The sequence below is a fragment of the Ipomoea triloba genome, chromosome 8, assembly GCF_003576645.1.
Source record: "Ipomoea triloba cultivar NCNSP0323 chromosome 8, ASM357664v1".
In the NCBI taxonomy this organism is placed as follows: domain Eukaryota; kingdom Viridiplantae; phylum Streptophyta; class Magnoliopsida; order Solanales; family Convolvulaceae; genus Ipomoea; species Ipomoea triloba.
Genome location: NC_044923.1, coordinates 2265466 through 2280021, shown reverse-complemented (window position 1 = coordinate 2280021; position 14556 = coordinate 2265466). Strand labels below are relative to the sequence as shown.

At 35.9% G+C, this 14556-nt stretch overlaps 2 protein-coding genes across 5 annotated transcripts; one reads left to right on the top strand and one right to left on the bottom strand.

The window, feature by feature from the left end:
* Nucleotides 1–313: 313 nt before the first annotated feature.
* Nucleotides 314–3664, bottom strand: LOC116027345. Of its 4 annotated transcripts, none has more exons than XM_031268906.1 (9): nt 2979–3664; nt 2661–2796; nt 2419–2496; nt 1913–2273; nt 1716–1828; nt 1445–1609; nt 1202–1344; nt 938–1026; nt 314–824 (listed from the first exon to the last, which is right to left on the bottom strand). In XM_031268906.1, exons 1-9 carry the CDS (start codon nt 3047–3049, stop codon nt 619–621), a joined length of 1362 nt encoding a protein of 453 aa, XP_031124766.1. In that variant the 5' UTR covers nt 3050–3664; the 3' UTR covers nt 314–618. The 4 variants fall into 4 exon arrangements, with proteins under 4 accessions (XP_031124766.1, XP_031124767.1, XP_031124769.1 ...); XM_031268907.1 differs by having other exon boundaries at nt 934–1026; nt 2979–3662; XM_031268909.1 differs by lacking the exon at nt 2661–2796.
* Nucleotides 3665–9137: 5473 nt separating this feature from the next.
* LOC116027213 (peroxisome biogenesis protein 3-2-like) lies at nt 9138–13885 on the top strand. The gene is made up of 7 exons (XM_031268696.1): nt 9138–9410; nt 9856–10017; nt 10109–10308; nt 10468–10598; nt 11723–11850; nt 12596–12823; nt 13379–13885. The coding sequence occupies exons 1-7, from the start codon at nt 9403–9405 to the stop codon at nt 13632–13634; spliced, it is 1113 nt and encodes a 370-aa protein (XP_031124556.1). The 5' UTR covers nt 9138–9402; the 3' UTR covers nt 13635–13885.
* Nucleotides 13886–14556: the final 671 nt, after the last annotated feature.

Genomic DNA, 14556 nt, shown 5'->3' with positions numbered 1-14556 from the left:
TACAATATGGATCCATCACAATTTATACGTTGAGTGTTCACACTTTAAATTGTAAACATTCAGTATGTAAATTATGTATTTTAGATTTGGGTTCACTTTGGATCTTATAAGGTGGGCTCGGGTCCACAGAATAATTTGTGTAGAAGCTGTCATAGTTTGCATAATAATATGACGGAAATCATCTTTCTTCTAATTGTTGAATCAACCAAAGTGCCATATTTCGAATCCTCATTATTAATGGATTTTTTGATTGATTAGAGGATCCTTTCAGTTGGCTAAAATCCGTTAGTTGAAGAAACTAGACCTTGTGGAATCATATTGAATATTTGACCATACATTTCGTATCTTACTAAAAAAAACAAAACAAAAAACTGCAATGTTCATCTCCTCAAAATCATCAGCATGAGAAATACACAGGAAATTCCCTTTAAAAGGTCATTTGCCATGGCTGTTATTTCTTCACATGAAACTGAGAATTAACATTATGATCTGATAGCTTTTTAAGCTTCATCTGATCTACTTCTACATACATCATTGTCTCATGGACATTATGGTTCCAACAACTACAGGAAGTATTTACAGAAACCAGAAAGGCTAATTCTACGCCTTGCTGAAAGCTTAACATGTCAGAAAACCGCGACATTCTACAAATGGATCAGCGCTGTTAAGGAACTGTAAGCCGGCCTTTATGTCCCCGGGACTTCCACGAGGATTCGAGGCGCAACAGATGCAACTTCTCGACGAATGGCTCCAAAACTTCTGCTTCCTCTTCAGGGGCGAAGGCCATACAGATGCTAAGCTCCTGCACAGCTGCCTCGTATTCCCTGATATTCGTTAAACATCGAGGACATGATCAGGCAGTAGTAACGACTAACTAACGAGCCTTGAATCGTTGATGTTAGATAAGTTATCAAAATCATCATGCATATATACCTACTATAGTACAACATCATGCCATAGTCTCGTCTCAGAGCCCAATTGTGTGGCTGCAGAATAAGCAATCTTTCTGATGCCATAATAGCCAGCCTAGATAGCAATGTTATCATAAGCGAAGGAACAACACAAAGTGGAAGCTGTTTTTTTTTTTAGTACTACTGACTCTGTTACAATGCAGTATCTGTAAGTGGAAGCTGTTTAATCGGGAAAGGGAAGCAATTGTAGTGAATGAGGCACGGGAGAGTATAAGATGGGTGATGGCTACCTTAGATCTTGAGGTCGTAACAAGGGGACATTCGAAGCCACGTCGTTCTTGCTAGATCTTTCGTCAGCATCACGAACAGACCTAAGCGGAGAACTCAGCATCAGACCATGGTTTGCTCTCGAGGCACGTTTCCAATGAAACCTCTGCAACGAATCAGTAGAAGCATTAAATCCAGCATAAAATGATTGAATGAATCCCCGAAAACTAAAAGGTATACAAGAATAGAATCAGTATAAAGCTTACAATCAAATTGGCCAAAGCGATTCCAATTATATCTCGGTTCGTTGCAACCTCGAGTCCTAGAAGTGAATTGCTATTTATGTCTGAGGCCTTCGATCGAGGGTCCTCCACACACTTCCCGTTAACAATACCAAACAAACTGTGCCCGCAAGTAATCTTGAATAGCTCCTAAACGAGTGACGAATGTAGCAAGTTTAAACTTGACATGATTAGAAAACTTAGACAACGCTTATAGGTATCAAAATGTGCAACAGCATTTTAAAACGAGGATTACCTCGGGGTTTCCTGTCTGGGGCCATATCAAAAACTCTTCCCCAACTCGGGATCCCAAAACAGTTAGATTAAGTCTTCGACAAACCTCAATATAAACAATACTGAGCAAAATCGCTGTTCATAAAGTAAACAAGCTAGCATCAAATGACACGAACACCAGTAATTAGTAAAATTTAAAACGAGGGGATGGGTATATACCGCTGCAAGATCCCGAGCCTAATACCGAGTGCAGGTATAGACCTTTGGAATCTACCAACACATGTGACCTTTTGAAACCTCTCAACTCGAAAAGGACTATGTTCACCGCGTCCAAAACCTCACTCAAATGGCACCCTATTTCCCGCGAAACTAGCTCTGCCTCGACTTCTCGTGCAATTGCATCCAGCTCGCCCAACCACTGATTCATACTTTTTCCCGCAAGAGGCATGGCCTCGACGTGTTGCCAATCTGGAGTATAGGACGGTAACAGAGACGTACTTTCACTTTGGACTGCGTAAGCATCCTTCTCCCGGTTGAAAGCCATGAACACCTCATCTTCGGCACCAACATAAAGCAAAGCCTATACGGTTAAAAAGCATACGTGATCTCATTCAACATATTAATTGTCGCAAATTGAAAGCCCCAAAGATGAAACATAGAACAGCTTTGCTTATAAACCACTCCCTTTTCAATCGAGAAGAAATTAAAACTACTCGAATATATACCTTTGCTAGGGATATTTCTTTATCCTTCGTTCGCAAAGATACCTCCCGTGTAAACTTTTCCCTAGCATCTTTCAAAACCTGCCAAAAGTGTCACAATCTCAGCTGAAGCTGCAAAATTGTAACTATAAACTATGCTACAATTCATAAAACATCTAAAACCGACTAATCATCCAATTAACGATACAGAATTATCCTCCTAAGCATAAAAACGAACATATATCATGCGAGAAAAAGGTCCCAACCTCTGCATAGAGCTCAGCTCTAGACGAATTTCGGGTTTCAGCAAGAGCAGAAGCAATCCAAGGGGCAATGCTCAGCCTCCTCTTCTTGTGTTTTTCATTCCCAATCCAACATCCAAGACGACCATCAAAACCACACCTGATGATCGTAAAGAATAAATGGATTTTGGGAATTGCCTAGGCTACAAGTACACTACCACAAATGCTTCTAACAATTCCATTCACAAATCACAAAACACAGCCACAGTTTCATCAAACCCTCATCCAAAACATAATCTGATCAACCACATTTTAGTTCTTGAGACTAAGAAGACAAGTTACCTGCATAAATTCTCCAAAGAACCCATCCTGGCTGCCTGATGAATCAGCCCAGATAAGGAAGAACACAGCATTCTTGCAACACAAATGCCACAAAGTTCCAAACTTTAAGGGAAAAGAGAGAGAAAGGGTATGGATTACACTAAACAAACAACAAAAAAAACAGGCAGAAATGCAGAATTCAGAAGGGTGATCAATTAATCCCCTCCTCCTTCAAGAAAAATGGTGGAATTGAGGCATTGAAAAGCAGAAAAGTAAAGAGACAAGGCATTCTTGCAAACAAATGCCACAAAGTTCCAAACTTTAAGGGAAAAGAGAGAAAGGTATGGATTACACTAAACAAACAACAAAAAAAACAGGCAGAAATGCAGAATTCAGAAGGGTGATCAATTAATCCCTTCCTCCTTCAAGAAAAATGGTGGAATTGAGGCATTGAAAAGCAGAAAAGGAAAGAGACAAAGCAGCTGAGAATGATGAATTTAAGGAACTGCAATCACTAACACTGCCAAAAGAATAGAAAGTGATGAACTCTGAGGTGATGACAGCAATATTACTACTACTAGAATCCCAAATATCCATGGTTTTGGTGGAACCCAAACTTTTATCTATATGTATCTACACATTATACATGTATATGTATATATATATATATAATGGATGTAAAGATTGATTTTCAGTAAAGTGGTCAATACACTTTTTGATTCCTCTTTTTCGGGCACTGTAGATGATGAAGATGGTGATAAGGTGCGCAAAATATATGGTGCACCTCCGCCACCCCAAAGTTCATTATTTCTTTTTTTAAATTCTATTTTGTTTTGACTTTATTATGATGATTATTATTATTTATTACCCAATGATAAAAGATTATTATCCATTTCCCCATTTTTGGGATCACCCAATACACTATTTTAAAATGACCAGAAAAGCTTGTAACTATAAAAGTCTGAGCTGATAGTTGAATTGCTTACGTATGGGGTGGGCTCTATACCAAATCGAAACATGTATTTCGCCTCAACTAAAAACCTAATTAGATTACACATTTATGATTATATATTATATGCTCAACAACTATTACATTGAAAAAGTATGCATTAGATATATGAAATAGCTGCAAATCGAAGTAAATTTATGCGAAAATTCGACCAAAAAGATATTAGCAATACTAAATCTTTTATTTTTTTTACGTACGAGAATCATGTTCCATCTATTTGTATTTGACCATCCAAACTTTTAACATCATTACTTTGATTTAATCAAACCCCAAAATCTATTCAACTTGGTTTTAGATATTTTATCAATTAATTGACTTGCAATATATATTGGAAAAGATACAACCGATTTTTCTTTATTTATTGAGCCATCTTTATATTATTTGATTCAAATACCCACCATGAATAAAAAATATATATATGAATAACTAAAAAGGTTTTATAAGAATTTATCTTTTCAATGTGTAACCATATATAGAGATTGCATGCATGTCTGTGTTTTTCTAATAATCACATGTGATTCTGTTTCGCTTATAGGAAAAGAAATTTCTTGAATTAAAATATTAAGAATTTGAATTTTATCAATAGCATATAATATTTTTTTTAGTATTATCTACTCTATTAATAGTATCTGTTCAATATACTTTTTCTAACTATTGTAGTTTAAAGAATCAATACCTCACCAATCACCACTAGGATTCGATCATGTGATCTTCCCTCAAGAAGAGCAGGTGTTGATTGAGCACAAGGTGATTAACAAAAGCATATAATATATTATTTCATTTTTTTTTCTTTTAAAGAGTATTCCATTCGCATATGAAGCACATGATGAAGAAAACATGGCGTGAAAAATGGAGACAAAAGGCCCTAACTTTTTGGTCTCCTATATTATTTGCCCAACTTGGCCAATGATTTTCGGGGTTTGATTTCTATCTATATAGATTACTAATAAACCTGTTTATTCCTTTGGAAGAATGGAATGTACTGAAATTTAAACAATCCGATTAAATTATTTCAGTTACGTACAGCGTTAATAAAATCTTTACCTTATTATCAATACGGTTGAAGCGTGAACTGCTTCAGTCACTCTGACCACAATTCATTTAAACAATCATGCACCCTAAGTCAATTGTTAACCATGAAAGACAATAATTATTATATTTGGAGATCTATGCAATACAATACAATACAAGAACAATTATGCACTAATGCTTCCAAAATCAACAAAGGGCAAACACAAATTTATATGAACAATAATGAGTTTCATGAGATCAAACCCTAGATTCAGGAAAGAACAGACAGAAAATCATACAAGGATAAGGTTGTCAAGGTCATTTAAAGATGGACAATGAGAAGACAATGCACATATAATTATTTATGTGTGGGGGGACATCATTTTAATTTATACTCCATGAATATGTTAGAGCAGTTGACAATAATGTTGGCAAGATTAGGTAAGAGGTTGGTGTGAATTGTGTTGTCATAGCAGAGGCCTTGGATAAGGTTGTTCAGAATTTAGATGTATCACGCAAAGCAATAATTCAGAAAAAAAAAAAATTAAAGTTATTAGAGTGGTTGAGTTTGATAAATTCTTGATTGTGAATTTGGAAATAATGTTGGGTTTGAATTTATAATAATTATTATTTATGACTGTGTTTTATTCGATTAATTATTTGTATAATTTGTTTCATCAACAAATTACAAGAAATAATGTGTCCATAATATATATTATAGATTTTTAAAAATTTCATAGGAAAATTTAAGTGAACCAAACATCTTAATTAATTTTTTAGGTAATTTAATTCTTATACTTTCAGCCGTTTCAGCTAACATTAATGTTAATTAATTTAATTTTTCTCGCAAATCAAACTACACACCATTTACATGTGTTACATGGTGTTACCAATCAATCTGCACAAGCATGGGGATAAAAGATTGCACCTTGCATGCCTCGCCTTATCTAGATCTGCAGGTTGGAGTGTGCTTTGCTAGTGTGCCCACACCCCAAAAGCATATATACATGTGTCTATATATATCAATTAATTTTTATTTTCTTTCCTTTTAATAATGAATATATATTTGCATGCTTTTATTATTTATTTATTGGGAGTTTATGGCTTTCTTGGTATAAATCTTGCATAATTTTTATCTATTAATTAGTGGGAATAAACTGTTGAGATATAATATGTAATAAATACTCCGTATCACACATATATATGTGACTTCTCAAATGAGAGGTCTCAAGTTCGAACCCCATGTAGGGGCATTGACTCTTTGTGCTTCAGTAGGTTGAGAAAGTATATGAACAGATACTACATTGTAATAGAGTCTCTTGTTTATCAAATATCATTAAAGAAACAACATGGTATACATGAGTAAAAATATCAGTGTTGCAAAAATCTCGCCTAGGCGCCGATTAATTCCCACCTAGGCGCTAGGCGCTGACCGCCTAGGCTTCCTAGGCGCCGACTAGACCTCCTAGGCACCGACTAAGTCGCCTAGTCGGCCGATTAACTATTGTTCTGATTTTTTTTTCTTAATGGGTTATTTCACTTAAAACAACATCGTTTTGAGCAAAATAACCCTAAATTGTACAAACTCTAGATATTTTTTAGGTTAATATATAATATTTTAGTATTAACTATTAAAGTATTATATAATTTCTAATTATTAGTCTTTAAAAAAATTAAAAATACTTAAACAAATTTTTAAAAATTAAAAATAAAATAAAAAACACACGGGCGCCTAGGCCCTAATTAATCCCCGACTAGGCATCCTAGGCGCTAGGCGCTCCTCAAGCGCCGGAAGAGAGCCTAGCGATTTTTTCAATCATGAAAAATATCATAAGAATTTTCTAATTAATATAACTAGTTGTTTAATAAAAAAAATAATATAGAGTAATTTGATCATTAACTTGATGATTTTTTAAAACTTGATCCACCACATTATTCGAGATAGGTAAATAATGAGATATTATTGGGGGCGTAAGTGTACGTCTTTTTGGCCTCGTTTAGAACTATTATTGTGTATTTGTACAAGAGTACGTACAAATTTGGGGGGTTATTACATAATATAGAGAAATGTTGGGGTGTAAGTATTTTATTAGCCTTGTTTAGAATTATTATTGAGCATGAAATCCAAACCCCATCATAACTAATCATGATACATTACATAAAATTAAATGAAACCTTTGTTATTGAAAATATAATTCTATAACTTTTTAGTCTTTGATATTAGTTTAGAGTAAATAATTTAAAACTTAGTAATACTATACATACTATACTCATAACAAAAATAATTATAAATATGACCTTTCTAACACGCTCTATTAGAAAAATAGACCAACACAGTCAGCTGGAAGTTTAGAATGCAAACAATTCATGTAAATTAAAAGTTGCATGTATCGCAAACCAACCAACACAAAAAATTACTTTTTTAATAAATATGAAATATAAAACACAATTTTGACATAACTCACAAATGACATTCACAAGGTTTGATCCAAATCAAACCCTTTTCGTGGGCCATTACTTACGAACCTTCGATTACAATACATCATTTTATAAGTTGTATTGGTAAATACTCTGCAAATACTTTTGCAAGAAAATAAACTATAACAACAATACTTATATTTTAATTGGGCTCGCCTCACCTAGCTCAAAAACTTATTTAGTGGACACGCTTAATGTAAAAGCCCATCTCTTAAAATTGTACTATGCATTTCACGGCAAATTATTGTGTGGACCATGGTCCACACAGCTGTGTGGACCATGAATATAAGGTACATTATTTTTATACTAAAGGTACATTATTTTTGTACTGAAGGTATATTATTTTATAGTGCTATAAAATAATGTACTTTCAGTACAAAAATAATGTACCCTAAAATAATGTACCTTCAGTACAAAAATAATGTACCTTCAATATAAAAATAATGTACCTTATATTCATGGTCCACACAATGGTCCATGCAATAATGATTGGCATTTCACTATCATATTACAACATTTGTTTATAGAGTTAATTCCAGCAATGATCCTCCGACTATGTTGATTTTTCAAAATTAGTCCCTGACTTTTAATTTGGACAATTTAAGTCCCTTGACTTTCAAATTCTTTCCAATGTCGGTCCTTTAGTCAAATTTTGATTAAGTTGAGGTAAAATGAAGCGGTAAAATTGTCCGTTCACCTGTATAGTGTATTATTACTCGTATTTCTTCTGTCTTATACGCTATATATATGAATATAATCTCAGCCGAAGAGACTTTGACTGAGATTAATGGTTCCGATTTAGACTTCGACTGAGATTATATTCATATATACAGCGTATAGGACATAAGAAATACGAGTAATAATACATTAAACATGTGAACGGATAATTTTACCCATTCATTTGACCTCAACTTAACCAAAATTTGACGAAAGGACCAGCATTGGAAAGAATTGGAAAGTCAAAGGACCTAAATTGTCCAAATTAAAAGTCGGGGACTAATTTTAGAAAATCAACATAGTCAGATGACCATTGGTAGAATTAACTCTTTTTTTATATTTTATACTTTATATTTCAGTCCCTTATTTTTAAAATGAAAAAAGTACAAGTATTTTTTTTTTTGAAAGAAAAAAGTACAAGTATTAGGTAATCGAATTGGTCGAGTATGATTTTTATATAAAAAAGTTTCACATTAATTTTTGTCAATAATCTCTTGGTCGAAGTAGTCACATATAGTCTTTTTAGTACAATTTACTTTTTATGTGTATACTTGTATCACATATATGATTAGGCTCTTGGTGTGAAGAAAGTCACAGGTGAAACATGCAGATAAATCTTAGCTTTAGATCAACTGCTCTTGAAAAAAAATCGCCACCTGAGATGTTTAACAATCTGCATCAGAAAACACAACAATGTGCTTTGGAAGGCACAACAATGTGCACTGAAAGGTAAAAATATATACTGTAAGGCACATAGATGTGAAACAATTATTGAAAAGACTAAATTATATATATATATATATATATATATATATATATATATAATACAATCTACTTATCTACCATGGAGTATTAGTTATTTGGTACCCCTAAATACCGAATATGGCCATGGTATAAGTTGAAGAAAGCTGAGTAGTTGGGATTTTTGTTTAAAATTAATTTCATAATAGAAAAGGCAAAAAAAAAAAGAAAAAAAAAAGGAAAACTCGAATCTTGTTCAGTTCACTGAACTCTTTCTGGTTTTCAACCCTACACCCACTCCTCGCAGATAACGGAACAGCTCCGACGCATCGGTTTCGGGCTCGGTTCGAATTCCGGTTGGATCCCCGTTAAGTTATTCGGGTCCTGCTCGCTTTTCTCCGTCTCGACATTTTCGTACTTCTCCGACACCTATAAGACACGACGAAGGGCCTAATCCGTTGCTGCTGAAAGTAGAACGGGAACCGCAAAATGATCATGTGAGTGTAGAAATTCCCATCTCTGCTTTCACCTTTTGTAGCTCTTCAGTTCGTTTGTGCTATCAATTTTGAGCTGTGATTCAATTGAATGCCGGTTTTTTGCTCTATTGGATTTTATATGTGGAAAGAAAATAATGTGGGAATTGTACACTTAATTTGTTGTATGCACGCTTGTTGTGTTTGAAGATTATGGAGCCACTATAAGGAAGCTGAAAGATTGAATTTTGATGGAAATTTTTTGCGTTCTCCTTTTTTGAGTTGCTTGCACAATTTTAATTTGATTAAGTGGCGTATGCATTTGTTTTTAATTTATTGCTTTCTTAGGGCTTACGAGTTTTCTTGTCTGGGTAAGTTTGAAATTTGTGGTCTCTTGAGAATTAGGTATTCTAAAATAGCAAGTTTTGTGTTTCCATTTTGTTTTAATTTCTCCCTTTTTATGTAATAGGGACTTTTGGAGAAGGCATAAGAAGAAAGTTTATGTTACCCTTGGAGTTCTAGGTAGTGGGTTTCTATTGTATAAGCTATACGATGGGCACAGGAGACGGATATCTGAACTGGAGAAGGAGCTCGAGGCTGATGTGAAAAATGATGAACTCATTAAGGCCCAGTTAAGAGTTTTTTATTTCTTTTTCCTACATTTTCCTATGACCACATTTTTGTTACGTCACTGACTTGATGGTTATTTTCTTAACTGATAGAATGAAAGAACATTTCGAGAACATTCAAATAATAGCGGATTCAACAACATTGCCTCATGTAATGCAGTATTTAAGTAGTCGAATAGCAGAAGAGTTGGATCTCATGCAACTGACTGAGAAGTTAATGAAAGGAAAAGATCAGCCAAATACCCTAACAGCTGCCGAGAAGCTTGAGCTATGGGATAGGCTAAAAATCTTGAGTATGGACTGGCAATCAGCCAACCACTTACTCTGTCTCTCTCTGTGTTTGTGCTTGCGCAACATGCGCTTGTATGTATATTATAACTTATACAGGATACTTGTAGATAATTTTCATCTATCGTACTGAATATTTTTCTTTATATTGTGTGACATTCTAGGTTTCACAAAAATGGTGTTATCTCTCTGGTCTATGACAACACTGAACCTGTATATTAGAGTTCAAGTCAACATATTAGGGAGACATCTGTATATTGATACAGCGCGTGGCTTAGGAAGTTCTTACCAAGAAGTAAGAATCATTGCTTTTTCCAACTGGTTACTCAACAGTAATGTTTCATATATATTTCATCCGTATTGTGATATTATTGATCAGGATATGTATGGATGTATTTGATATTCAGATAGACCAAGTGTTGCTAAATCAATTAACTTTTTAACTAAAATTGAACTTGAACTTGCATATGCTTGAAATTATTTTCCCATATGATGTGGCTAAATGTCATAATGTTTATGGAGCGGTTTTCTTTAACATAAGAGGAGATTCCACACTTAGCTTCCATTTTTCAAATTTCCCTGTGGTTTCCCTTCTATTACCACTGCTGTCCATAGTCCACCTTCCCCTCTATGCCTCCACCACCAGGAACACCCACTAGCTACCAGTTACTCACTCATCTTGCTTGCCAAAGCCCTCCCATGTTAATCACCTCTGCTGCCCAACAGTCTTGTGGTTCTCAAATGGTCGAGAAATTGATGCTTCAATTCAGTCATTGGCACGATTTGGCGGATTTGCGTGAGTTCTAATTTGTGAATGGATTTTCATTGCTTCTGCTACTAGTTGCGTGCTGATTTTATTGTTACTAGGAAAGTCAAAAAGGGCTGCCAGACAAGGAAAGCCAATATAGATGAGTGAGGGTGGAGGAAATGTCAATTAGTTGGCAGCTGTGGTGGGGGTAGTGGTTGGAGATAAGTCAAGGACTGTGGTTTTGGTGGTAAGGAGGAAGAGGAAAAGGGCATCTTCCGCTGGGTAGGAAAATGAGGGGTTTAAGCAGGGGCGAAGGGACCTTGTAATTTGGTTTCCATTTTTGGTCGCTTATTCCTTAGTTCGTTACTATATTTTTGTATTCTTAACGACTAGTCATATTCATGTCAAATTCAGTTATGAATGTATATAGTTACTTATAAAAAGTAGTTAAATATTGAAGGAAGATATGGAGAAATATGATAAGGTGGGTTTTTTACCCGGGAGCCAATGTGTATTGCTTCAGTGATCACTGATCAGTGGTATGGAAAGAGCTTTTATTTGTGTCCAAGACCCTTGTGTTAATGATTACTCATACCTCTGAGCCACACTTGAGCAATTCTGCATAGAATGTGATTTGTGGGCCTAAAGCAATATTTTTTGTTTAATTGCAGGAGGAAGCGGATATAATTTACAGGGATGACCAGCAACTGTTTTTGGCCAGTGCAGATTATCTTGCCAATTATGGTCTAACTACCTTAATTTCAGATTTTGAGGCAGCAACATCTGAAGTCCTCAAAGGGTTGGCATCTCCAAGTCTTCGTTTACTGTTTTTTCATCTTGCATAACTTGTCATCTCTGCAAACAGCATGCTAGATTCATGTTTCTTCATCCAAAAATCAAGCGAAAACAGTGGAATGCGATTTTTCTGTCACACTTCACATATAATCGAGTTGAAAGAAGTGGGCAGTGATTATGATTGGATGATCGTTAAATATAAAGTTTTCTATGGACCTATCAAATTCAAGGCAATCTTTTGCAGCCATGGCTTCCCAAATTGAATGCTTCCTTAAGCAATGAACTTGCTTTATGTGTTTAACAATGAGAAACTCCAAAGCAGATGTTTGCACATGATTCCTTGGGGGCTAGGGAGTTTGGGTTATGGTGGCGGGTTTGAAATAATATAGCACTAAATCTATGACACTGCCACCATAGCAGTCTGGGAAATGGTCGTTGTTCTACTAACAGCTAATTTTCGTGACTTGGTCCTTTAGTTGTAAATTGATTAACAAATTCGTCATTTAAAAGTAAAATAAAATTATTGCTTTAAATTATGATTAGCTATTTGCTTTAAATTATGATTAGGGTACATAACATCATTACAACCCATTCCATGAGCAATTCTGTTCATGTATCTAGGAGTGTGATGTTGTCAATGCTGTAGGGGCTATTCTTCTATATTGTTTTGTTTTTACTGTAATCATTTTATCATATCTGAAATATTGTCACACAGATCTTTTAAAATGCATAAAACTCTTATTTTGCAGTAAACAGTTGAAGGACATATTCAGCACTACTATCCTTCATGATACCGTCGTGCAGATATTGGACAAGTTCATGAGCATGGGAAGCCCTCATCATTGGCTGGGGTATTTGATGCCAGAGGACCCCAGGATATACAGTCTCGCTGCACCTTCTAGCAGCGACAACGCAGATCTTTCTCCTGCTTCTAATTTTGAACAACTCATGCAGGAGACACGGGCAGTGCTATCCAGGTATACTTCTGTTCTTTTCTATGTTCTGCAATGAAATTCCTTTAAGGTGATATGGAGTTGCTATTTTTGTGGCCGTAGTGCATAAGGGAACATTGTAAAAGAAAAGGCTCACCTAACTATTGGATTTTGCTTTAAACGATGCATCAAAGCCTTATAGGCTACAGCTGAACTTTTATGTGATGAGCAGCAGATTGTGGGCGGAAACTTGTTACATCTGTGAGAGCTTTGTTATTGGTGTAGTGTAGAGTGTGGGGCATCACACTGATAATAAAGCTACCATTGCCAACACATCTAAAGAAAATACGTTGAGGGTGTTTGGTAAATAGCTGTTAGCTGATTGGGTTAGCAAGTTTGACTAGTTGATAACATTAGCTGATTGTAGAAAGATGTTTGGTAAATTAGCTGATAGCTGATAGCTGATTACATGCAAAATGACTTTTTTTAAAAAGCTGCTTTAAGCAGCTTTTTGAATTTTAACGTTTTGGAGCAATAAGGTTATTTACTGAATCTCATTTCGTCTGCCCTTTGACTGATTGCCATTTTCTTCTGGGACAGTGCTGAATTTGGGAATGTAGTCGACGTGTCATTGAAGACAGTAGTTGATGCAATGGTTGAGGACATACGAGTGCAGTGCGGGGAAACAAATTTGATGGTGGGCATGCCCTTGGCCAAACTTCTGCCAAGACTCGCTCACCTTGGTCAGCAACTGCTCGAAGAACCCAATAGGAACAGGTATATCCAAGTCATCCAAAACTTGCCAGAAGTTGAATTAATTTTCACGCTGTTATATTCAAGCACGCCTGTCTCATAGTTTAGGAGAGCTGTTTTTACGTGTAGTTTCAGCATAGGCTTGGGATGTAAAGAACTATAAAGGGCACTTGATGGCGGCCCTGTTAATTAAAGATAAATGATCTGACATAAAATTAGACAAACGTGAAGGTTGGTTTCTGGGTGTTCTTAATTTGCTTTTATAGTAATTCTTTTGCTCCATTTTATTTGTACTATTTGAACCTCTATTTGTACTGGGAATTCTGCAGAATAAGAAGCCTTTTCTTACTATTACTATTACTATTTTTTAGTTTCATGTAATAGTAAAGAGCCTTTTTTTTTTTTTTTGAAAGCAAAGTAACCATATGATTAATGAACAAGAGCAGAAATAGAGTCAGGTGGGACGTCCCAGTACAAAGTACTAATCTGCGAAACGGCCGCAGTCGCTAGTGTATGAGCTATGACATTTGCTGATCTAGGTACCAAATTGATCGAGCAATTATTAAAAGAAGAAAGTAACGCCCTACTAGCCTCTATGGCAAAACCTGCATGAGATCGAATTGTTGTCACCGATGTAAGGTGTGACCGAAGTTGGGAGCAGTCAGTGAAAATCGCCACAGATGTTATGCCCTTGTCACGTAGCCATGAGAGTGCCTCCTTGGCAGCATCTGCCTCGGCCATTAATGGTGAGTAGCAAACTGAGGTTGGTCCTGCACAGGCCGCCACGAACCCTCCATCCGCCATGAGTAGCACCGCCCCGTAAGTAGCTCGCTGAGAGGATGAGCAGAAACCGGCGTCGAAGTAGCACCGTGGGCCCTCCGGTTGAATCTGGACTGGTGCGACGGGAATAGCAGTTGAGATCCCTGGAGCTGACGCTTGACCGCCCTGGACCTCCCTACATGCGTGTAACGCTGCCACAGCCGAAGACAAAAGAGATCTTGGTAGCCGCAAAAAAGCATCCCACA

Bases quoted from the DNA above. Each gene is read 5' to 3' on its own strand.
- LOC116027345 (XM_031268906.1), bottom strand. From the start codon at position 3,049: ATGCTGTGTTCTTCCTTATCTGGGCTGATTCATCAGGCAGCCAGGATG. The intron at 2,797-2,978 runs GTAACTTGTCTT...TACGATCATCAG, and splicing joins TCTTTGGAGAATTTATGCAG to GTGTGGTTTTGATGGTCGTC. The intron at 1,027-1,201 runs GTAGCCATCACC...ATTGCTATCTAG, and splicing joins TTACGACCTCAAGATCTAAG to GCTGGCTATTATGGCATCAG.
- LOC116027213 (XM_031268696.1), top strand. The intron at 10,309-10,467 runs GTATGGACTGGC...GTGACATTCTAG, and splicing joins GGATAGGCTAAAAATCTTGA to GTTTCACAAAAATGGTGTTA. The intron at 11,851-12,595 runs GTTGGCATCTCC...CTTATTTTGCAG, and splicing joins ACATCTGAAGTCCTCAAAGG to TAAACAGTTGAAGGACATAT.